This window comes from Mirounga angustirostris, unplaced genomic scaffold (genome assembly GCF_029215605.1).
Source record: "Mirounga angustirostris isolate CCGP_5_RB_7025 unplaced genomic scaffold, mMirAng1.0.hap1 SCAF_17, whole genome shotgun sequence".
NCBI classification, from domain to species: Eukaryota; Metazoa; Chordata; class Mammalia; order Carnivora; family Phocidae; genus Mirounga; species Mirounga angustirostris.
The window spans coordinates 25,198,321-25,221,320 of NW_026991725.1; the positions used below are offsets into that span (position 1 = coordinate 25,198,321).

Consider the following 23,000-nt stretch of genomic DNA (forward strand, 5'->3'; position numbering starts at 1 on the left):
GTTCACCTCATTGAACACCTGTGGCCTGACAATGAGGAGTGGGAGGGTGTTGAGCTCTTTACCACAGCCTCTGCCACCGCTTCGGTGGTGGGTGCTCCCACTGGGCTGGATGCCAACTCCTCTCTCCCCTCCCACCTCCCAGCTCCTAACACTGGAGTCTATCTGCTAGGGATGCCAGGGCCTGTGAATTAATGATGATGGAACCAGAATGGAGGATGGGAGGAGGCTGGAGGGAGGACAAAGAGGGAGGAGGGAAGGAGGACAACGTCCAGGCATCAGTCATCAGCTGGCAGCCTCCAGCCTGTGGATGGGGCAGAGGAAGCAAAGGGAGAGGGAGCTGCTCCCCTCTTGGCAATCTGTCTTTTCTCCCAGTGGGAGTCTGAGCAGGGGGTACAGAGAAATTAGATGTGCTCAAAGTTAATGAAGGAATTCCCGGGTGGCAGAGACCAAGTCGGCCAAAGGAGGGGGGCCCTATGAGATATCCCTATCACCAAATTGGCTTCTCAAGGGACCAAAGGGGTCAACACACCCCATCCCTTGCCTCCATGTAGGGTGATCCAGCCATGCGGCCTCCGTGGAGGAAACAGCTGCTTTGGGGAAGCTCATGGGAACCCCAGTAGAAGCTGAAGATAAAACCACTGAACCAGTGCTCCACCCAGTTTGGGGCAGAGCCTGGGGTAGATGGGGCAGCCATTCAAGGAGAAGCAAAGAGGAACCCGTCACCTCCCCAGACCCTCTGCCCCACCCTGACTTCCCTGTCTCCTTTCCACCACCACCACCCTTCCTCTTGCCATCTCTGAGGCTCCCTCCACCACTCCAAGGCTGAGCTCCCTCATATCATCCAGGAAGCTTCAACTTAACTCATCTCCGAAAAACCTGGGACCCCCACCCCATCCTCTTTTTCAGGAGACATGGGCCTCCCACTTTCAGGGATGCTCAGGGGTGGGGAAAGAACGAGGATGTGGGAATTTTCGGGCTGCAGTTCGACCTCCACCCCAGCCACACCCCGGCCTGGGCCTTGGAATCTTGGCCCCAATCCTATCAAACCCTCCATCAGTTTCTCCCCTGCCACTGTCTGTCCCTCTCTGCTCACCTACCCATTCCTGAAATCAGGCTGGGACACAACTCACTGGATGCTGGAAAACAGACCATGTAGACCCACAGGAGTGGGAGGCTGAGGGACAGGTGGGGCCCTGAGACTATCATCTATGCCCATCTCTGGAGCCTCGCTTGACTTCCTGTCATCCTAAGCCGCAGAAATGGCATCTTTAAGATCTGCAGAGAATCGGTTCCCCCATCTAGACACCTAACACCAATTCCCTGAGGTAAGCTCAGGATGGGAAAGGATCCAGGGAGGGGAAACTGCCTGGAATCCAGGTCAGGAGGGGTCCTAGGGCCCTGGATAGTAAAAGTGATCTACTAGTTCTCCTGATGGCCCCCTCTGGCTCAAAGTCCTTTCTCTCTTGGGATCTAGGGCAGCAGAAGGAGAGGGAGGACAAGCGGGACAGAAGATGGAGGACTGGGGAGGTGCCAGGGAGAGACCCCTTCACCCCAGTCAGCTGGGGTCCCTGAGTCGGAAGTTGGTGGGGGGGGCATCAGAAGCTATAGCTTCAGCTCAGTGCATTACAGGACACTGGACAGAGTGGAGCCTCCACAGACTCAGAGATGCTCCTGCCTAGAGCAGAAGTCGCTGAACCCCTAAGCCCTTCCCTCTGCACCCTGGCCTCTGGGTCATACTTGTCCAGCGGGCAGGCAGGAAGGGGTGGCATAACCAGTTTCTCTCCCGTCCTTCTCTCTACTGGCAACCAAGGATCATAGGACCCATGTTCTGAGATGCCAAGCCGGCAGCTGGACGGTTTCATTTTCGCTGCCTGCTTCTCACACTTCTGGCTGGTACAGATGCACTCTGTCAAAACCAACACTCCCACCGGGATGAGCGGGAGCCAGGAACAGCGCTGCCAGGAGCCAAGAGAGCCCAGCCACATATCTGGTCCAGAAGAACCTGAGAGGTCTGGGGCAGGACCCAGCTTGGCATCCACGTGCAGCGTCCTGGAACCAGCGGGCTGTAGGTAGGGGTGGGAGAAGAGAAGATGGCTCTGGAAGTCCCCCACTCAGCGCTCGCACACCAGTTTCTTCCTGCTCTGTGCAGCAGAAGCCTGGAGCGGCCCTGAGGGAGCTCCCAGTCTGAGGGGGAGAGACATGAACCTAACCCTCGGGGAACCCAGACTAATGGAAGAAATAGGATCTTTTCTCTTTGGGGAGCTCTGAACCTGGGGAGACCAAGACCTACCCCAGACACAGAGACTTGAGCATCTACAAAGCCTCGTTATCTACTAAAGGAAGTGAACGGGGAGCCAACTGTGGGTACCCAGGAGCTGAGGGAGGCCGTTAAGGAGCATCGGGTGGGGTGCAGCCCCCACCCTTCCTGTCCTGGGCTCACGTGCAGACATTTCAAGTGCTAACCGAGCTGTCCTGCAGAGCGAGGCCGTATCAGCCTCAAAACCAGAAGCAACCCGAGAGCTTACACCGAGGGGGGGGGCTGCACCTCCCCCATTAGACTAAGGGGAGTTCCAACTACAAACAGCTTCACCTCATCTTGCTGAGACTTTGTCACCAGCAACCTCGCTGCCTATGAGGAACTGCGTCCCCAACCAGGAAGGCAGAAAACCAAGCAGAGCGAGGCCTCGAGCTGCCAAAAGAGATGCCACCACAAACCCATTCATTCCTTCGACATTTATTGAGTTACTACTATGTGCCAGGCACTGCAGATACAAAAATGAGGAAGTCATGGTATCCATCCTTGGGGACCTGACAGGTTAGTGACGGCAGCCGCCGTGACAGAGGCCGGCGGCAGGGGCCATGTGAGCCCAGTGGGGCACTGAAAGCAAACGCCGAGGTTCAAGCCAATCTTTGTTTGGATGGGTGGAGAAGATGGCTCTGGAATCTCCAGTACCGGGAGTGACTGCATCACGGCACTTCTCAGTTCTTGTCTCTCTGTCCCCGTTTAATGTCCTACTGCCGTCACTACTCCCACGCACCTGCCGGTCCCTGGACTCTAGCTTACCTGCACCCAGTCACAATACTCACTTCTGCACTTAGGGCCATCACTGTCTCCTCGAGTCTTTTGACTGAGTGGTCTGCGTTCAGCCCTCAATTCTTCACTTTTGGGGTCAGGGGCAATTTATCATGCAGAGTCAGACCATCAAGGAAGGTTCCTGCAAGAGATGTGTGGGAACAAGCCCCTGTCCTCCAGAACCAAGAAAACACTGCAGAGTGAGGTAGGGAAGCCGGTCGAGGGTTCCAGGCCAGGTGAGAGGGGCTGCTCCTGAGGGCCGTGCCCCGACCTGAGCAGCACAGGCTGTGAGAGCTGGCAGCGATCTTTATTTTACAAAAGGGCCCAGAGAGGGGCAGTGAGTTGTCCAAGGTCACACAGGGAGTCCGGGAAGAACTAGGACTAGAACCTACAGGGGCCCTGTCCCTCTGGGACACACACACACACACACACACACACACACACCCCTTCCAAGGGAAAGGGACAAGGGAGGGATAGGGAGAAACAAGGGTGGACCCAGGGATGCAAGTGAGGGAGCTGGAGCGGGATAGGAAGAGAGCCCCACCCACTCAGAGCCAGCCCCACTCCACACACCACAGGAGCTGAAGAAGCTTTGGGAGCATGAGAAGCTGTATGTCCTGGTGACCAAGGCTGTGGAGCCGCTGGAGGAAGGCACCCTGGAGAAGGGGGGAAAGCCTGGAGAGGGCATTCCATCCCCCTCCTCACTGCTGTGGGGTTCAAAGCTGGCAATCCTCAAAATGCTTCCTCTGCCCCACCCCCATGCACGCACACACTTGCCCCTCCCATCCCCTCCCACAGCGCTGGACTCTCCCCTGCATCCCTGCCCACCATCAGGGCAACCTAACCTCTCTCCTCCTTACCTGCCTCTCACCCAGTTCCCCTAATAACAGCATCTTCATCTTTTACAATTCCCCTCTTCTCTTTCTAAGGACGTCTCCATCTAATGTCTCACTTGAATCCTGTGAGGCAGGCTAGGTTACATTTGGAGTCCCCACCTCGGAGCGTTTGGGAAACTACCTTGGAAAAGCCTAGCGGCTTACCCAGGTTTCCGGGTCTCAGTGGGCTTTCCTTCCCAGCTCCACCCTCTGCCCAGTTCCCTTGTCTTCAGCCCTCCCCCAACCCCTCGTGGGGCTCTCCTGCTCTCCTGCGCCTCTATAGCAGCCACTCATGGTGACGGGGTGTGTCCTTTGCCCTCTGCAGGATCCTCAGTGCCCCCTGGAAACTACTGTAAGGAGGTGAGCTCCCAGGCACCCCACACCAGACCTGCCCTGATTATCTTCCCCTGGGGAAGGGTACCTCAGGGAGGGCACAGGACGCCAAGGCCCAGAAGGGAGCCTCTGTGCCTGGGGGTGGGGGGCCCGCTCAGTGAAGTCACGTCGAGGCGGGTGGAGCCGGGTAGGGTCCTGGTCACCACTGTCCTGCACCCAGAGCTCAGTCTGGGCCTGAGCCGGGAGCACACGGAGTTTCAGGCGCTACGGGCTGCGGTGGAGAAGCGGCTGGAGCTGGAAGACCGGACCCGGGGACAGCGGCCGCCCAGCTAAGGCGTGGTGCGGCGGGAGTAGGGGACACGGCGGGGGCGGGGCGGAGGCTCCGGGGGCGGGTCCGGGGCGGGGCGAGCGGGCTTTCTCAGGCCGGGGGCGGGGTGATAAGGGAGATCCGGAGCGGGCCAGAGTGGTGGGGCCGGGCTGTGAGCGCCAGGGGCGGGACCCGGGTGGAGATGATCGGGGGAGAGGGGCGGGGATTAAGAGGACAGGGGCGGGGCTTGGTAGCCTGGGCGGGGCTAAGGGTGGCTGGGGCGCGTGTGGGCTGGATGGGGGTGACGGACCTGCTTCCCCAGGGAGATCTCAGCGCACTGCAGGGAGGTTTCTTTAAGCTAAGCGAGAGACTGAGGCCTTGCCCTGACGGAGTCTTCTCTCTTAACGGGGAGAACCCTCCTCCTCCTCAGGGACTTCCCTGTCTCTCCAACTGTAGGAGTACCTAGCTGATCACTTCCCATATCTGCCAGGTGGATGGGGCCCTGATCTTAGTGAGCCAGAGGTTCTGGGGATCCAAGAGGCAGGGCTGCGGACTCAGTCCTCTGAATGACTGCAGGAGACTTCTAGTAAACCCAACCCCATACTGGCTGGTTACATGATCTACCTGTAGGGGATCTGCGTGGTAAGGGTGGGAAGTGGGGTTGGAGTCCCTCCCTGACGTGACTGGCAGGTCTCCTGACTTAGACCCAATGGTACCAAGCCAGACCTACAACATAATTTACGGGTCTCAGTGCAAAATGAAAACTACAGGAGTTCTTGCTTAAAATTATTAAGAATTAGGGGCGCCTGGGTAGCTCAGTCGTTACGTGTCTGCCTTCAGCTCAGGTCATGATCCCAGGGTCCTGGGATCGAGCCCCGCATCGGGCTCCCTGCTCGGCGGGAAGCCTGCTTCTCCCTCTCCCACTCCCCCTGCTTGTGTTCCTGCTCGCTATCTCTCTCTCTGTCAAATAAATAAATAAAATCTCTTTTAAAAATTTAAGAGTTAGTATTCTGCTGGCTGTGTCTGTGCAGAAAGAGTTCTTTCCTGACAGATAGAGCTGGTGAGGGGCCTGGGGGTTGCAGGACAGGTGTGAGGGGTGACAACTAGGGTAAAATCGAGTTTGAGCACAAGAAAGGATGCAAGAGCTCATGCAGCTCCACCCCCTCGGTCACAGATGATGTCTCTGGCCCCGAGAGGAAGGTACTTCTCCAGGGCCATACAGCAGGCTCCTAGCAGAGCTTTCAATGGAATTCAGGTCTCCAGACTCTTAATCTGTGCCCATTTCTGCTCAACTCTGGCACTAATGGACAGAGGGGTCAAGGGTGGGAGCAGGGGCTATAATTTAAAATTTTACTGCAGACCACTTCTGAAGCTGGTGGTTCCCCAAAGCAAATCATCCCATGATATTTATCCCCTATTGTGCAGATGGAGACCTCCCTGGACTAGAATTTCATCTAGGGTGAGGTAGGGGTTTTCTGTCTTCACTTTAAGCTGCACAGGGACTTTCAGGTCAGAGCTGCAGGTGACCCAGGCCCTGGTAGGACCCCTCTATACCAGGAAGCACAATGCCTTGTCACCACTCTGTGCCCTCTATGCCACCCCCTCCATCCTTCAGGTGCTGGCCAAGAACACCTGGCTCTCCTTGACCAGGACTAGGGAAAGCAGAGTGGGCCTTTGCATAGACCCAGGGTTGCTGGTGAAATGGAGAGGCACTTTGGCTCCAAGTTCTCTTGGGGGGAAAACTTCAAAGGTTCCATCTGGGACCCAGTACCTTTTACAAGGATCTAGGGGCTCTGTCCCAACAGGAGGGGCCTAGCAATCATAGCTGAGGAAGAAAGTTTCTGTCTCATCAACCATGAAGTGGACCGGAGCTCCAACACCTCTTCCAGCTGCATCTCCAGGGGCTCAGGAAGAGCTGGGATTCTGGGGAGGATCAGCTGACAGAGGAGGCATCTCTGGATTTGGGCTGGAACTGGCAGTGGACTCCATACCAGCCTCGTGGGTAGAGGGATTGGCAGTGGAGGGCTGGGGGCAGCGAGGGCTGATACCTTGAAGTATGACACACTTCTCTAATTCTTCAGCACAACTTCAAGTTGAACAAGTGTCACAAGACCCTGAACTTGTGACAAGTGTCACAAGGCCCTGAACAGTATCACAAGACTTGTCTACTCAACCAGGAGTTCGGAGGTGTCTTGGGCCCCAAAGCTGATTTGGGAGTTTGGGAAGAAACCTCAAAGTATTTTAGAGGATAAGAAAGGATTCTGGCGGGGCGCCTGGGTGGCTCAGTTGGTTAAGCATCTGCCTTCGGCTCAGGTCACGATCTTGGGATCCTGGGATCGAGTCCCTCATAGGGCTCCCTGCTCAGCGGGGAGCCTGCTTCTCCCCCTCCCTCTGCCCCTCCCTCTGCCTCTTCCCTCTGCCTCTTCCCTCTGCTCGTGCTCTCTTGTTCTCTCTCTCTCAAATAAATAAATCTTAAAAAAAAGAAAAGAAAAGAAAGGATTCTGGGGGTTTTATTTTGTTCAGAAAGGAGAATTTATAGAAGTATAGCTCACAATCTGCAATCTGCACCCCAAGACTTCCAACCTCCCATAGGAAATATAAAATGCAACCCCCCTGGGGCCTGTTCTTCCTGACTCTCCACCAGATAGTCATGCCTCCATTCCAGCCCATCTTCCTCCCTAGTTGGTTTTTACTCAGAGAAGATCTGGCAGTATGTCTGTGACAGCTTCTTCTTGCCAGCCATTCTTGCCAGGATCAGTACCTTTCACCCTTGTGAACTCCACTAGCCTGTTCCCTCTCTGTCCTCTTTGGCCCCTTCCTAAGGAGAAAGTCAACAATCATAAAAGGAAAATGGGTAAGGAAATAACAGCCTGTCCCAACGTCTGCATCTGCAGTGCACTCTATGGGTCAGAGAGACATTCAGGTTCCCAGAGAACATGTGGCTTCCTTCCCTAGGTTAGCTCCCTTCCCTGATGCCCATTTTCTAGCAACTACACACAAATTACAAGCTTGGTGCCCACGTTAGAGGTGATTATCGCAGTGACCACCAGAGGGAGATAGAGAGCAGAGCCTGCCGCCTACAACAGCACCCAGCCTCATATTCTTAGTTAAGTCACTCTTAATTGACCTAAAGAGTTCTTACGAATTAGTCTAAATTAAACCTCTTCCAGAACAATTTAAATTATATCCCAGAGGGGCGCCTGGGTGGCTCAGTCGTTAAGCGTCTGCCTTTGGCTCAGGTCATGATCCCAGGATCCTGGGATCGAGCCCCGCATCGGGCTCCCTGCTCCGCGGGACACCTGCTTCTCCCTCTCCCACTCCCCCTGCTTGTGTTCCCTCTCTCGCTCTTTCTCTGTCAAATAAATAAATAAAACCTTAAAAAAAATTATATCCCAGATTCCCCTGATTGTAAACCAAGACTCTGAGGAGGAGCCTCTGGACTCTTAAGGGATTCTCTGGCCTCTCCCTAAGACTCCAAGGAAGGGGGACTGGAGAAGTAACAAAGAGATGGGGTATTCTGGATGGGTGGGAAGAACAGTGCAGGGACAAAGCTGACATGGATATTTTTATTCCAAAAGCATAAAATTTTCAATATGGCTGACCCCGCAAGCCCTTATTTCTTCTTTGCCTCAAACCCTCAAAGCTGCCTTCTTGGAACGCCATTAGGCAGTTTGGGGGATGGTGTATTGGGACAGAGGTGGGGTGGGGTGGCATAAAGAGAATGAGGACAGGCCTGGTAGAGTCCAGCGTGAATGAAGGAGGGCAAGAGAAATGAAAGGAGCAAGACTTCCGGGTCAGAGGAGAGAAAGCCGGCTACATGGACTTTAGAGGCCCTCAAAGAGAGCAGATACACATGTGGCTTCTAGAAATCACCGGTCTCCAGGTCTTTGGAGGATGACCTGGACTGGAAACTTTGGCCTGCAGCCAGTGGAAAGAGGGTAGACACCAGAAGGAAACTCCCAAAAGTCCCACTGAGGCAATGGTGGACCAGTGGGAGGGTGGGGAGTGGGGCCACCTTCTCTGGAGCTGATTAAAGGATGAGAGACTGCACAGCCCAGGATGATGTGCTGGATGACAAGGGCATCACATCAAAGCATGGATTAAGAGATACAGAAAGGGAGAGATAGGTAGAGATGGAATGAATATAGCACATACACCTATTTCTGCACACATGTGCCCATGTGACAGGGACCAAATGACTAATGACCGCCTTCCCACACATCCAAGCCCTTGGTTAGAGCTGTTGAAGGAGGAAGTACTAGATAGTCACACAAGAAGGGCCTAGGGGATGGGAAGGAAGCTGAGCCAAAAGATAGGGGGCAGGGACCAGAGACCCCAGAGATTTTGTTTTATGACACAGAGAAGAGAGATTTGGGAGCATCTGTCATACTGAATGACACTTTGGAGAAAGAGGTATAATTCGTTTTTTAGGGAGTTTTACTGAGCGTGGGATGGTCTGATCTTGGCATTCACCACTAGCCCCTCAAGAATACCTCCAGTAAAGACCTAGCTTCTCTTCATCTCATGGTTTTCGTTTCCAGAATTGAGGGGGGTGGTGCCTGGGTGGCTCAGTCAGTTGAGCATCTGCCTTCAGCTCAGGCCATGATCCCAGGGTTCTGGGATCAAGTCCCAAATTGGGATCCCTGCTCAGCGGGGAGTCTGCTTCTCCCTCTCCCTCTGCCTCTCCCCCACCTTGTGCTCTCTCTTGCTCACTCTGTCTCAAATAAATAAATAAAATCTTTAAAAAAAATAGAAACAGAGAGAGAACAGAGTGGGGAGAGGATAGAGAGAGAGGGAGGGAGGAGAATCCTAAGCAGGCTCCATGCCCAGCTCGGAGCCCAGTGCTGGGCTCAGTCTCATCACCCTGAGATCATGACCTGAGCCGAAATCAAGAGTCGGACGCTTAACCAACTGAGCCTCCAGGCGCCCCTCTTCATGGTTTTCAAGGCTCCATTTCCTTTTCGATGAGTGCTGAGGAGAGCCTCAAAGTTAGAGCATGAAGACAGACTCAGTTGTATTCAGGATAGACATAGACACATATCCCAACACTATAGGAGTCTTGTTTGGAAATGTCTTGATTTGTCATCTAGAAACCTGACCAGGTGCATAAAGTCCCCTTGAAAATTCCTATCAGGCACGGACTTCAGAACAACTCCCAAAGCAGACATGCCTTTTAGCCTTGCCACTAACTCACTCTGCCTCTGTATGTGCGCGTCTGTGTGGGTACAATACTCCAAGAGGAGCCGACGCGCTGAACACGACACACCAGGAAACCACTTGGTCTATCTCCGTCTCTGCCTACATAGACATAGGCAGCTAGCGGTGCCATTGATATGTCTTTGTAGCTAAAACAAAGGGAGGGAGCGAATGATGTGCAGACAGACCAGCAGAAAGATGGAGGACAACTTTTCAGCCGCTCTGCTTTCTGCTGGAATCTGTGGACACACAGGATTTCTTACTCCCTTATCACATCCACAAGGCCTCGTCATGAATCCTAGATGCTTCCTGATGACCATGATGATGACAGAACAGAAATGCCTTCCCTCATCACCCATCCACGTGCACACACACACATACACAATCACACCCCTCCCACTGCCTCTCAGCTGCCCCTCTCCCAAAGGTGCCTTCCCTCCTCTCCTCTCTGCCCATCAAGCCAACCTTCAGTGGCCACCTGTCTCTGGTCTGGCTCCCTCCACCCACGCTGGCACCTGCCTGGCAGCTCCCCGCCCCCTCAGCCCTCAGGAGGCCAGGGCCCAGGGCCTGGGGCAGGGCACGCGTGGAACAGGTTGATGCTGTTCTCCTGGTAGTAGAGCAGGAGAAGGGTGGCGTCACCGGGGCAGGCGGGGTCCCTGGAAGCCTACATCCTTGCCTCCAGAGAGGCATAAAGCTGTAGCCCGTCCTGGTGAGGGACAGTAGCTCTCTCAACCTACAGACTGAGTCCTGGGCCCTTATCCCAGATCCGGCTGCTAGACAGGACCCAGAACTGCTCTCTGGTAAGAGCTTGATGACAGCAGGGGAGGTGGGGGTGTTCTAGGGATGAACAAGAACATGGGTGGGAAGAGACGGGCCTAGGAGTGAGTCCCCTCGAGCCCAGGGGAGTAGGTATCTTCATAAGCCTTGCGGGGAGAAACGAGATGTCCTGTGAGCACGTCTCTGGTAAGGAAGAGACAGAAGTCACCTGATCCCTTCCTGCAGGCATCGGACTGGCCCCTGGAGGTTGTCCTGTCCCACCCTGGCCCACTCGGGAATTAGAGGTGAAAAAGGCACCTTGGAGGTGGCCCACGCACCTGTGTGCGTGCCTCCCACTTCCCTGACTCTGCGAGGTGCCCACGGGGGCGGCGAGCCAGTTCCAGGCTAGCTGGTGCATCCTCCCCCACCCATGGCTGTGCCTGCTGGCCGCCCAGCCACAGCACCTGGACTTGAACCTCAAAGGCAGGGACCTGAGGCTATGAAGTTCAGGCTCTTGCAGACCCCACATTCTCCAGGGTATGTCTCGCAGGGCCACGTTCATTCATTCATCTCTTCATTCATTCTGTGCACACACACTTGGCAGGCTCCGGGCCTGCACCAGGCACTGTGCTCAGTGCCAACGCTGCAGAGGTGGCTCAGACTCATTTCCTGTCCCCTGGGAGGCCACAGTCGAGGAGGCGAGCGTCAGGTGAACAGATCATAACAACATGAACAACATGAGGCTACAGGTGTTTCGGGAGGGCACGTACAAAGTGCTCTGGGGACACAGGATAGAGTCACTCACTGCCTGACGGGGAGTGAGAAAGGAGTCACAAAAGAGGTGACCCAAATTGAGTCTTAAAGGGTGAATAGGGATTCTTTAGATTGGGAGGGAGCGTACTACAAGCCAAGGCAAAGATTGAAAGGCCTGGATGTATTGGGTGGCACCTGGGGGGAAGTGGGTCTGTTCAGAGCCAGGAGCCAGGAGGCAGGCACAAAGGAAGTACAGGGTACAGGGAAGTGACCCCCACCCAAAGAAGGGGCCACTGGGGCAGGTGAACCACGTCGGCCTCCTCAGGCCCTCGGCACCAGTGGGGGCTGCCTGCCTCCCCGGCCTCCCTGGTCCCGGCTATCAGAGTTCTCTGGGGGAGACAAGGTGGGCAGAGCTGTATGAGAGGAGATTTACTTCCCTCACTCACGAAATGCTCCAGCCAGGCCCCAAGTCCATGAGGAACCTGAAGGAGGGGTGAGCCCAGAGCCCTTGACAGGGAAGGTCTGGCTTCTCCAACCAGCTGTGTGACTTCAGGCAAGTCACTTCAGCCCTCGGGGCTGTGTGTCCTCATCATAAAGTGGAGGCTCCTTTGGCTGTTTTCAGCCCCGATACTCCGAGAGTCCAGGCATTTCTAAAGGGACCCCCTCCCCCAGAGCCAGGTGATCTCTCTCTGCCAGGGCCCTTACCATGTCCTGGTCGCCCAACTTGTCACTCTCCTGTCTCCCTCCACCCCCACAGAGAAAATGACCGCCTTTGAAAACGTCACCCGGGCCCTGGCCAGACAGCTAAACCCTAGAGGGGACCTGACACCCCTTGACAGCCTCATAGACTTCAAGCGCTTCCATCCTTTCTGCCTGGTGCTGAGGAAGAGGAAGAGCACACTCTTCTGGGGTGCCCGCTATGTCCGCACTGACTACACCCTCCTGGACGTGCTTGATGCCGGCAGCTCGCCTTCAGGTCAGGTCCGGCGCGGGGTTGGCTCTCGAAGGCTGAGGGCCAGGCCCTGGCTTATGAGGAGGAACCCAAAGCTCCCTCTGTTCGGATGTGGCTTGGTGTCACGTAGCCCAAAGTCCTCCCAGAAGGGAGGGGAAGAGGCAGGCCTCTCAGCCTGGCCCCTTTCGTCTTCTCTGTCCTGCAGATCCAACAGACTCTGGGAACTTTAGCTTTAAGAATATGCTGGATGCCCGAGTGGAGGGAGAGGTGGATGTGCCAAAGACCGTCAAGGTCACGGGGACTGCCGGGCTGTCCAGGAGCAGTACCCTGGAGGTCCAGACACTCAGCGTGGTCCCTAAGGCTCTGGAGACCTTGCACCAGGACAGGTGAGAGTGGTAGGGCTGGGGGGCTGCCAGGATGGGGTGGCTGGTGCTTGGAAAGGGTGCTTTGGGCCCTGAGTTAAAAGGCAGGGCCCTCACACTGCCCTTTACCTATGGGGTCATCACAGGAGAGCTCTTAAAGCTGACCATTCTGGGGGCGCCTGGGTGGCTTAGCCGGTTAAGCATCTGCCTTCGGCTCAGGTCATGATCCCAGGGTCCTGGGATCGAGCTCTGCATGAGGCTCCCTTAGCTCAGAGTCTGTTTCTTCCTCTCTCTCTGCTGCTCCCCCTGCTTGTGCTTGCTTGCTCTTTCTCTCTGTCAAATAAATAAATAAAATCTTTAAAAAAAAAAAATGACCATTCTGGCCCATGGGTGCATCTGGGACATCCCCTAACTACTCCCTCCCCCCATCCTTCCACTACTTCCAGTGCCACTCCCCTGCTCTCTCTCTCTCTCACACACACACACACGAGAATGAGTATGTTCACATTAACTTGCCATGTGACCTTGGAAAAGTCACTTCTCCTCTTAGGACCTCAGTTTTCTTTCCTGAACAATGATGGGGTTCCATGAAAATCTCTAGGGTTCCTTCCTAAACTATGAATCTATAAAAGGGAAAGGGTCTTATCTATTCCCTACTGAAGCTTAGCCACAGTGTTCTGCTCCCATAAATCAAGCCATCTGCCCGGTCCCATACATACACCAGGCAGCCCTCGGGAATGCTGCCCCCGCAGCACAAGGAGTGTGGCAGATGCCATGTCGATGCTGGGCAGCTCAGATGTTGGGCTTGCCAGGGGAACTGACTTTTAAGTAGTTAAGTAGTGGTTGAAAGAAGTGAGGCAGGAAGGAAGAGCTAGGGTGCTTCGAAAGTCACCCTGTAAACATTCATACAGCCTCAAAGGAGTGCAAAACACCCCACTAGGAGCCGGGGTGCATTGGAACATCTTTGTCCAAGAACCTCGCAATCAGGAGTTGTAAAAAAAAAATCTGTGCAACAGTAACTATAATCCAAGGCGAGAGGTAGTGCCTAGGAGGACTTTGCCTGAGTTTTGTGGCAGGCCAGACAGACTTCTGGCTGGGGAAATGAAGTGGAACTTCATGGAGGAGGCAGCCCATGATCCAGGCTTTGAAAGATGAGTAGAAATAGAACATGAAGGTCTGGGAGATGGACATTACAAAGGCACGTGGGTGAGAAACCTCAAAACCTCTAGGGAGCACGAAGAGCTGATTTGGCAGGAGCAGAAAAGGTAGGAGTGGAGCAAGTCAGAAGCAGAGGCTAAGGCCCATATCATGGAGGATCCAGATGCCTGGTCAAGGATGTGAACTGTACCGTAGGCTTCAGGGGGCCCCCAAGAATGCCTTGATGTGTGTCGTGATTCATCCGGCCAGATGGAGGAAGTATGGCAGCCAGAGGATGAGAGGCAGGGGTTGGAAGCAGGCAGGCAGGCAAGACACCGTTCCACTGTCCGTCAGAGATGCAAAATGAGGACTGGAGCTGGGAAGAGCAGTCAGAATAACGAGGGAGGAGCTGGGGCACTCTGGGGCACCAGAATGGCCTGGACTTGGCAGCTGATTGCAGGTTGAGGGAGAAGGTTTTGTCAGAGATGATGCTGATGGAGATCCAATGTACAGCATGATGACTACAGTTAATAATTCTATACTGTCCACTGGAAATTTGTTAGGAGAGTAGATCACCACACATACACAAAATGGTACCTATGTGAGGAGCTAGATAGGTTCATTAGCTTCACTGTAGTAATCGTTTCTCTATGTGGAGGTATATCGAAACATGTTGTGGGCGCCTGGCTGGCTCAGTTGGAAGAGCATGCCACTCTTGATCTTGGGGTTGTGAGTTCAAGTCCCACGTTGGGTATAGAGATTACTTAAAAAGCAAACAAACAAAAAAACAAAACTCTTAAAAAAAGTTGTATACCTTAAATAAATACAACTTTTTAAAAAATAAATAATTAAATATATGAGAATGTTAAAAAATTCACTCTGAGATTTGACCCAAGTGATGACATTAACAGAAACAAGAAGACAGACTTTAGAAGAAGTATTTGGAGAGAAAGACTGTGAGCTCCTTTGGGACATTTTGAGTTTGCAGGTCCAGTGAGACATTAGCTGAGTGACCACAGTTAACAACACTGCCTTGCATATGTTGTACACCTAAAAGTAACATGATGTTATATGTCAATTTTATCTCATTTTATTTTTTTAAGATTTTATTTATTTATTTAGTTAGTTAGTTATTGAAGGGAGGGGCAAAGGGAGAGGAAGAGAAAGAGAATCCCAAGCAGACACCCCACCCCCAACACTGAGCCTGGAGCCCCACGTGGGGCCCAATCCCACAACCTCGAGATCACGACGTGAGCGGAAACCAAGAGCCAGATGCTCAACCGACTGAGCCACCCAAGTGCCCCAATTATATCTCATTTTATTTATTTTTTTTTAATTTATTTATTTGGCAGAGATAGCACAAGTAGGCAGAGTGGCAGGCAGAGGGAAAGGGAGAAGCAGGCTCTCCGCTGAGCAGGGAGCCCGATGCGGGGCTCGATCCCAGGACCCTGGGATCATGACCTGAGCCGAAGGCAGCCGCTTAACTGACTGAGCCACCCAGGTGCCCCTATATCTCATTTTAAAAGAAAAATTTTAAGGCAGTTGGAAACGAGGGCCCAGCGCTCAGGAGAGAAGTCAAGGTGAATATACCTGTGGGGTGGTCGGCCATATAAAGATGGAAAACTATAGGAATGGAGTTGCAGGGAAGGGATGTTCTAGAAATCCAGACAGCAGAGAACTGCGAACAGAATCTCAGAGAACATGAAATTTGAAGGGACCGAAGAAACTAGCGCAGGAGACGCAGACGGAACGGACAGGAATCAGAAGGCCAAAGCGGGGTGGCGTGGTGGGACCAGAAGCCAGGAGAGGACCACGTCGCAGGGAGGCTTTGGGAGGCAGGCTCAGTGTTGTGCAGAGTGAGGGAAGGTCTGTGAATGTGGTGGGTGCGAGGTCACTGGGATTTCAGTTGAGGAGTGGAAATGGAAGTCAAATGATGAAGAATTTAGGAGTGGACAGTGAGGAAGTAAAGACGGTGTATATGGGCGCATCTTTTGAGAGACTTGCCAGTGAAGCAAAGGAAAGAAACAGGATGGTAATTTGAGGGAGTGGCAAGATCAAAGGATGGGTTTCTGGATGGCAGCAAGTGGGGAAGAGGGACTGGTGTTAATAGCGAGAGAGGGTAAGGGATGGGAACAAAGGGCCCCAGGAGAGAGGAACAGGACTAAGAACAGGGAAGAGGAAAGAAAAGGGAAGGCACCCCGAGGCAGAGGGAAAAGGGGGAAGGAGCAAGCAGGGGGGCCTGTTCTGGGCCAGGAGCCATGCCAGATGATTTCCTAGTTTTCCTCTCAGCACCCCTGGAGGGAGGTGTCATTATCCTCATTTTATAGATGAGGCTCCCCGGACTCCGAGTGGCTGCCCTGCCAGTTAGCGGGACATCTGGGCTTCAGCCTCAGTCTCCTACTCCAGAGTCCTCACCCCTTTCCCTAATACCACTGTGCCTAGCTCCTGCGAATGACTGAGGAGAAGAGAAGAGCAGATGGCCCAGGCGGGGAGAGGTTCTGACCCATCCCTTCACGTGTCTCCTGCCCCAGGAAGCTGTCCGCCGAGCACCCGTTCCTGAAGGAGATGCGAGACCGAGGGGAGAACCTGTATGTGGTCATGGAGGTGGTGGAGACCGTGCAGGAGGTCACTCTGGAGAGAGCCGGCAAGGCGGAGGGCTGCTTCTCCCTCCCGTTCTTCGCCCCTTTGGGACTACAGGTTTGGTTCTCTCTCTCTCTCTCTCTCTCTCTCTCTCTCTCACACACACACACACACACACACACACGCACGCACTTAACATTTAGCCTCTCCTTAGAGGCCGCATTAACACATTAACTTTGCCCGATCAGTTGCCTACCCAGAATACTGAAAATGACCCACTCCTTCTTCCTGCTTTTCGAGATTCAGGCCCCTCTCTGGTCAAGGGTGCCCTGTGTGGGCACATGCCTGTGCCAGATGCCACAGGGAGCTATCAGGGAAGGGGAAACTCTTAGTCGTGGGTCATCCCTCATGGTGCTCCCAGTGCACAGGAGAGAGACATCCCTGCTCTCAGAAAAAGTTCGCAGTCTCATGGAGGAGACACACAGGTTAAAGCCCCGAGAACACAGGCTCTGAAGATTCGATGTAAATAAGTAATGCTCTACATACCTAAACCTAGTTTGTATAAATATTCAAGGGGTGAGTTGGAACTGAGAGTAGGGTTAGTCATGGAAGGCTTCCTGGAGGAGATGAGCATGCGCAGATGGTGAAGAGGAAGAAGGACTGGGCCCTGTGGAAACTCTCAGGTGGGTTGGAGATGCCCAGGCAGGTAGGTGATGGAGTGGGTCTGCCCAGTTCCTTCATGTGTCTGAACCAGGAAGAGAGATACACATCATTAGAGGGATGATGCAGAAGGGCTTTGAAGTGCATTCCATGGAGTCCAGACTGGGTGGAAAGGCAATCAGGGACACAAATGAAGGGTTTTCAATTTCTTATCTCCCCAGAGGTGCTCGGCCTGCCCCTCCACATGCCCCTCCCTCACCCCTTGTCTCAGAATCTTGGCCGGTTCATAAATCTTCATTGTCTGACCCTAGGGATCCATAAACCACAAGGAGGCCATAACCATCCCCAAGGGCTGCATCCTGGCCTTTCGAGTGAGACAACTGATGGTCAAAGGCAAAGATGAATGGGGTGAGCAGACACTGGCATGTTCTCCCCTCAAGACAAGAATTACCCTCATTAGCACTAAGGCATCCTGGTCCCCTCTGGTGGCAAGCCAGGGAAGGAGTGCTGGAGTGTATTGTATTGTGGCCCGGGGACAGAACAGCGGGGACTGCCCTGGAGAGGGAGTGAAGGAACCCCCTGGGTTCTGAGCACCTCCTGCGTGCTGGGCACTGCGTTAGCTGGAGGAAAGGGGCACGGAGATGAACAAGCACAGCTCTGCTCTAGAGAAGTCTGTGGCCAATGGAGGAAACAGACCCAGATATCAGCACTAGGATGCAAGGCAGAAAACAGTGTTATCCTATTAGCAACAGAGGTGGAGCAGGGGATTCGGTGGGGCCTTTGGGGACAGGGACCTAGCCCTTAGCGGAGCCCATGGACTTGAGAATAGAGAAGGGAAGGTGGGCAGCTATTTAAGGGTCCTCCTGCTCTCACCTCTCTTGCACCTTACAGATATTCCACATATCTACAATGATAACATGCAAACCTTCACTCCCGGAGGTAAGTGAAATTGCTTCCCCTATCTTTCGCCCAACCCTGACATCATCTGCTAAAATCCTGCACCCTCTAATAACATATACCATAATCCCTCAAGGAGCCCCTCGTTTTGTTTCCCAAGTGCCTTTATAAAAATATCTGTCCTAAACTTCTGGAAAGGCAGACAGAAGCACATAAATACTGCCCTAGAGAGACAGAGAAACAGAAAAAGACCAGAAGTCAGAAGCAGAAATAAGACTGAGAGATATTGTGTGTTCCCAAATTGGGGGGGCGGGGGCTAACACAATCTCCATGTTTTTATAATGATCACTGATAAAGCTGCCTTAACATCCGCTCTAGATAAAAAGGCACAAATAGGTTTTATGCTGACATATGTACATTGCTTCTGTTTTCAGAAAAGCCAGAGGAGAAGTTCACCAGTAAGTGTTTCCTCTCATTTCTTTTTTTTTTTTTTAAGATTTATTTATTTATTTTAGAGAGAGAGAGCGCAAGCGGGAGGGGCAGGGAGAGGGAGAGAGATTCTCAAACAGACTCCGAGCTGAGCACAGAGCCCTATGTGGGGCTCCATCCCATGACCCCGAGATCATGACCTGAGCTGAAACCAAGAGTTGGACGCTTAACCGACTGAGCCACCCAGGGGCCCCTTGACACAGAATTTTAAAACTCCAATCTTTTTCTTCTCTCCCCTGAAAGACTGACGGGGAACATGGCAGAGCAGGTCTCAGCAAACAACTGTCCCCAAAACATGGCAGAGATCCCAATAGCTTAGGAAAAAGTGGTGGCGGGGGGCAAGTCTTTGGACAGGATACCCAGGTAGTCTGATGCGTCAGACCTCTGTCCTCGAGGGCGTCCTTAGCTGTAACCTGTCCCACACATATCTGCTGCTCAGCTACCCAACATCCGGGACGGATGAGTCACTAAGTCACAGTGATGCCAACTCAATCAATCCAGGAGCTCCTTTTCACATTGCATTAGCTTCTCTCCTGCCCCATTCCTGCCTCCCATGAATGCAGCAAGTGTAGCCTTAAGATAGCTGAGATATCCCAGGAGACAGGATATATTTCCTAACCCCCATTAATGTTTCATCCCCTGGGCATGGCTACCATTTTGGAAGAATAGATTCTTGTCTTTTCTTTCCCCCCTTATCCTGGCATCTGATGCTGGTAAGGAATTTTCTGAGTTTCTCCCAAGACTTTGGCATGGAGGCAATGGGGTGGAGGGAGGGAAAGACAAGTGCTGAGTCCCAGGTCTGGGCAACTGGAGCCACTTCCAGGAGCTTCCAGAAGCTACTCCCCTGGTCATATTCTTAGGATGCCAGGCCCTCAGAGGGTCAGGCCAAGATTCAAGGTAACGCTGATCCACCCACGTCCTTGGATAAAGACCCACCCATCCTAGCCTTCACTCAGTCACCAAAGTCATTCTTCTTTGTCGAATAACTCCTAAGAAGGGGAAATAGACTTTCCTTCTCAACTTTAAGCTGGAGTCTTAGAGAAAGGGAAGTTAATTGTCTACTGTCACGGGATGGGGCTTGGGAGCCTGGGGAGAATCAACTGCCTGCTTAGATGATAATGTGGGTCCTGCTCCACCTCCTTGCCCCAGACCATCCCCCACAAGTCAGGGCTTGTGGAAACTTCATAATCATGTTCCCTGATCAAGAAGAAAGGGGGGCCAGGCTCAGGCTGGGAGCAGAGCACAGGGACGGGAGGGGGCTGAATAGGAAGGCTGCCAGATGGAGGGCGCTTGGCTTACCATGTTCACCGTCTCAATAGAGGAGGAACATGAAGACTTCAAGACACTAAAAGAAGAAGTTCAAAGAGAGATCCAAGAAGTGAAGAAGCTAAGCCGGGTAGGGCAAAGCTCCCTGCTCACCTCCCTCAGCAAACTTCTCGGGAAGAAAAAGGAGCTACAGGACCTGGAGCTCATGGTGAGGCCCCAGAGGAAGGTGGCTGGTGGATGTGTGGGTGGGTGTTGCAACTGGCAGGGGATCTGACAGGATAGAAGGTGGTCAGCGGCCAGGAGAATCGATAGTGGGTGTCTTCCTCGAGGCTGGCCAGGTGCCCCCCAGCCTGCCTGGCTGCCACTGCTCTGGAAAAGGGCACACAGGGCAGATTCCCTCAAAGCACATGCTCCCCGTGGACAGACAGAGGGTAGGCAGTGGGCCAGCAGGGCCCTTTCTTGGAAAGGGGACTGGAACCTTTCCTTCCCAGAGTTCAAGGCTCAGGGACCAAGAAATCCAGGAGTCCGGTACTTTTCAGGACTTGACACCTTGAAAAGAAACAAGGAAAAGAGAGATAGTTAGCACATCTCAAGAGACTGTGGGGGTGCCTGGGTGGCTCAGTCGTTGGGTGTCTGCCTTCGGCTCAGGTCATGATCCCAGGGTCCTGGGATCGAGCCCCATATCGGGCTCCCTGCTCCGCGGGAAGCCTGCTTCTCCCTCTCCCACTCCCCCTGCTTGTGTTCCCTCTCTCGCTGTGTCTCTCTCTGTCAAATTAAAAAAAAAAAAAAAGAAAATCTAAAAAAAAACAAACAAAAAAAGAGACTGTAATGTGCCAGGCATTGTGCTGGGCCACTTACCCGTGTTATCTTAAATAGTTGCCCACCTTTCCCTGCAGCTTGAAGGGGCTCTAGACAAAGGACATGAAGTGACCCTGGAGGCACTCCCAAAAGATGTCTTGGTATCAAAGGAGGCTATGGGTGGCATCCTGTATTTCCTCGGAGCCCTAACAGGTAAGTAGAGAATAAAGTCTTCATTTATATACCTTTTTGGTGACAGGAATGAATCACTGGATGAATTCCCAGATATATGAATGAATGAATGAATGAATGCATGCATGCATGCATGCCAGGCAAATTATACCACACTTAAAGTAGTTTATATCTACATTTAAAGAAATTGGTTATAGGATCACCTGGCTGGCTGTTGGTAGAGCATGCAACTCTTTATCTTGGGGTTGTGAGTTCGAGCCCCACACTGGGAACAGAGATTGCCTTAATAAAATAAAATAATTAAAATTTAAAAAATTGTTTACCTTCCCAAGGATTCATCTGGGCACCTGGGATAATCTGAGAAGGTGGCCTAGTCTTGCTAATAGAGGTTGGGAAATAACCCTAGTTTTACCAGCCACATATTTAAAATTTCTACATATGGCTAAACTCATCACTTCTTAAAAAAAGATTATCTTATTTATTTATTTGAGAGAGAAAGAGAGCAGAGTGAGAGAGAACAGGAGCAGGGGGAGGGCAGAGGGAGAGGGAGAAGCAGGCTCCCAGCTGAGCAGGGAGCCCGATGTGGGGCTTGATCCCAGGACCCTGGGATCATGACCTGAGCTGAAGACAGACACTTAACTGACTGAGTCACCCAGACGTCCCTAAGCGCATCACTTTTATATAGAAATTTGTTAGCTTTAATTTCAGAGAGTAACATCTTCTCATCTTGCCCTGAACTCTCTTCTTCCCTCTCCATGAAACATTGCTCCACTTAGAAAAATTCTCTGGTCCTTCAGGAGTAAGCTGAGATGTCTGTCCCCTTAAAAAGCCTGCCCTCAAATGCCAAGTCCAAAGTAGACCCCTCAGCTATCGCTCCCTTAACACCCTGTACTGTCCCTGCACATGGCTTAGTCTTCTCTGCTGGCCTGCAAGTTTCCTGAGTGAAGGGGTATGATTTTTACCCAACACCCCCAGCAAAGGTGCACAGCATAGAGCAGCATTTAACCTTGGGTAAATGTATGGATTAATTAATGCTGAAATTCTGGAAGTGTACCTCTTTGGAGTCTGGAGTCCCCCTTTGCACCAACACCACACGTTCATTTCTCTGCTTTTTTTTTTCCCCCCCTCCAGAGCTAAGTGAAGCCCAACAGAAGCTGCTGATAAAATCAGTGGAGAAAAAGATCCTACCCATGCAGCTAAAGCTGGTGAGAGAAAACAGCAGGTGCTGGGGAGAGCTCGGGAGGGAGTCAGCTGGAACCAGGGCAAAGATACAGACTTAGCCTAACGACAGACTGTCCTGGAGAGCCTCTGTTGTAGAGCAGGGGCTCTTGCCCTCGGCTCATTTGTCTCCATGTTCTCCCTTGTTTGCTATTTCGCAACTGGAAGTAAAAGAGCGAATTTCTGGGCAGTTATCTGGGTTTTTCAGCTTGAAAAGACAGAAAACCCGGGCTTTGCTTCTTCACAGCCAAGTGATGTGAGCAAATCTCTTCATGTCTCTGAGTCTGTCTCAATTCACTCCTCTGTGAAATAGGGCTTAAAAAAAAAGGGGGCTGCCCACAGTACAGGGTGGTTAAAAGGCCCACATGGAGCTGTAATGGAAGGAGTTATAAGAGACAGGTAGCCCTCTTCGTGGTTTTTATGAGTTAGGAGAAAGGAGGGCAGGTTTCCAGTTCTTTCTTTTCATGTTATTTTGGTTCCTTGCAGGTGGAGAGCACAATGGAACAGAGTTTCCTACAGGATAAAGACGGTGTTTTCCCCCTGCAGCCTGACCTGCTCTCCTCCCTTGGGGAAGAGGAATTGACCCTCACAGAAACCCTAGTGGGGCTGAGTGGCCTCGAAGTGCAGAGATCGGGCCCCCAGTACACGTGGGACCCAGACACCCTCCCCCGCCTCTGTGCCCTTTATGCTGGCCTCTCCCTCCTGCAGCTGCTGACCAAGGCCTCCTAACTGGCCTTTTCCACCTGCTTCCTGCCTCCTAATGCCTTCCCGACCTCACTGTGCTGTGTTCTTAACACCCAAGGGTATTTTAGAGCCCCCAGGCTGAAGATGATGGAGACCCTAGCTGATCACCCAAGATAAGCGATTTCCACTTGTCCAGCTCTACCTCTTCCCCTACCCCTTCAGCTCCGCAACCCATCTGCTGATGCTTAAATCCTTTAAAAGTGGAAAAGTGCAAATTTTTAAAACTATGAATTATTTCAGCAAAACCAAAAATAATTAATTTCCTATCCCAATTCCTCATGCGTATGCTTCCACAAATCAAGTTTTACTGGAATTAATGGAAAATATGATTCCACTTTGGATGAAATGTCTTCTGGTGTTTTTCTTAACTTCTGCCAGGAAAAAAAATAGACATTATCATACTACATACAGA

At 52.5% G+C, this 23,000-nt stretch overlaps 1 protein-coding gene across 1 annotated transcript; it reads left to right on the forward strand.

Moving 5' to 3' along the window:
* The first annotated feature begins 4,185 nt into the window (after positions 1–4,185).
* On the forward strand, positions 4,186–22,573 carry GSDMA (gasdermin A). The gene is made up of 11 exons (XM_045888974.3): positions 4,186–4,308; positions 12,051–12,269; positions 12,451–12,631; positions 16,276–16,441; positions 17,296–17,392; positions 17,876–17,923; positions 18,316–18,339; positions 19,690–19,844; positions 20,533–20,647; positions 21,758–21,831; positions 22,331–22,573. The coding sequence occupies exons 2-11, from the start codon at positions 12,056–12,058 to the stop codon at positions 22,571–22,573; spliced, it is 1,317 nt and encodes a 438-aa protein (XP_045744930.1). The 5' UTR covers positions 4,186–4,308; positions 12,051–12,055.
* The last annotated feature ends 427 nt before the right edge of the window (positions 22,574–23,000 follow it).

Coding starts and splice junctions, on each gene's coding strand:
- GSDMA (XM_045888974.3), top strand. CDS start 12,056: ATGACCGCCTTTGAAAACGTCACCCGGGCCCTGGCCAGACAGCTAAAC. Junction 17,393..17,875: donor CAAAGGCAAAGATGAATGGG/GTGAGCAGACAC, acceptor TGCACCTTACAG/ATATTCCACATATCTACAAT. Junction 17,924..18,315: donor GCAAACCTTCACTCCCGGAG/GTAAGTGAAATT, acceptor TTCTGTTTTCAG/AAAAGCCAGAGGAGAAGTTC.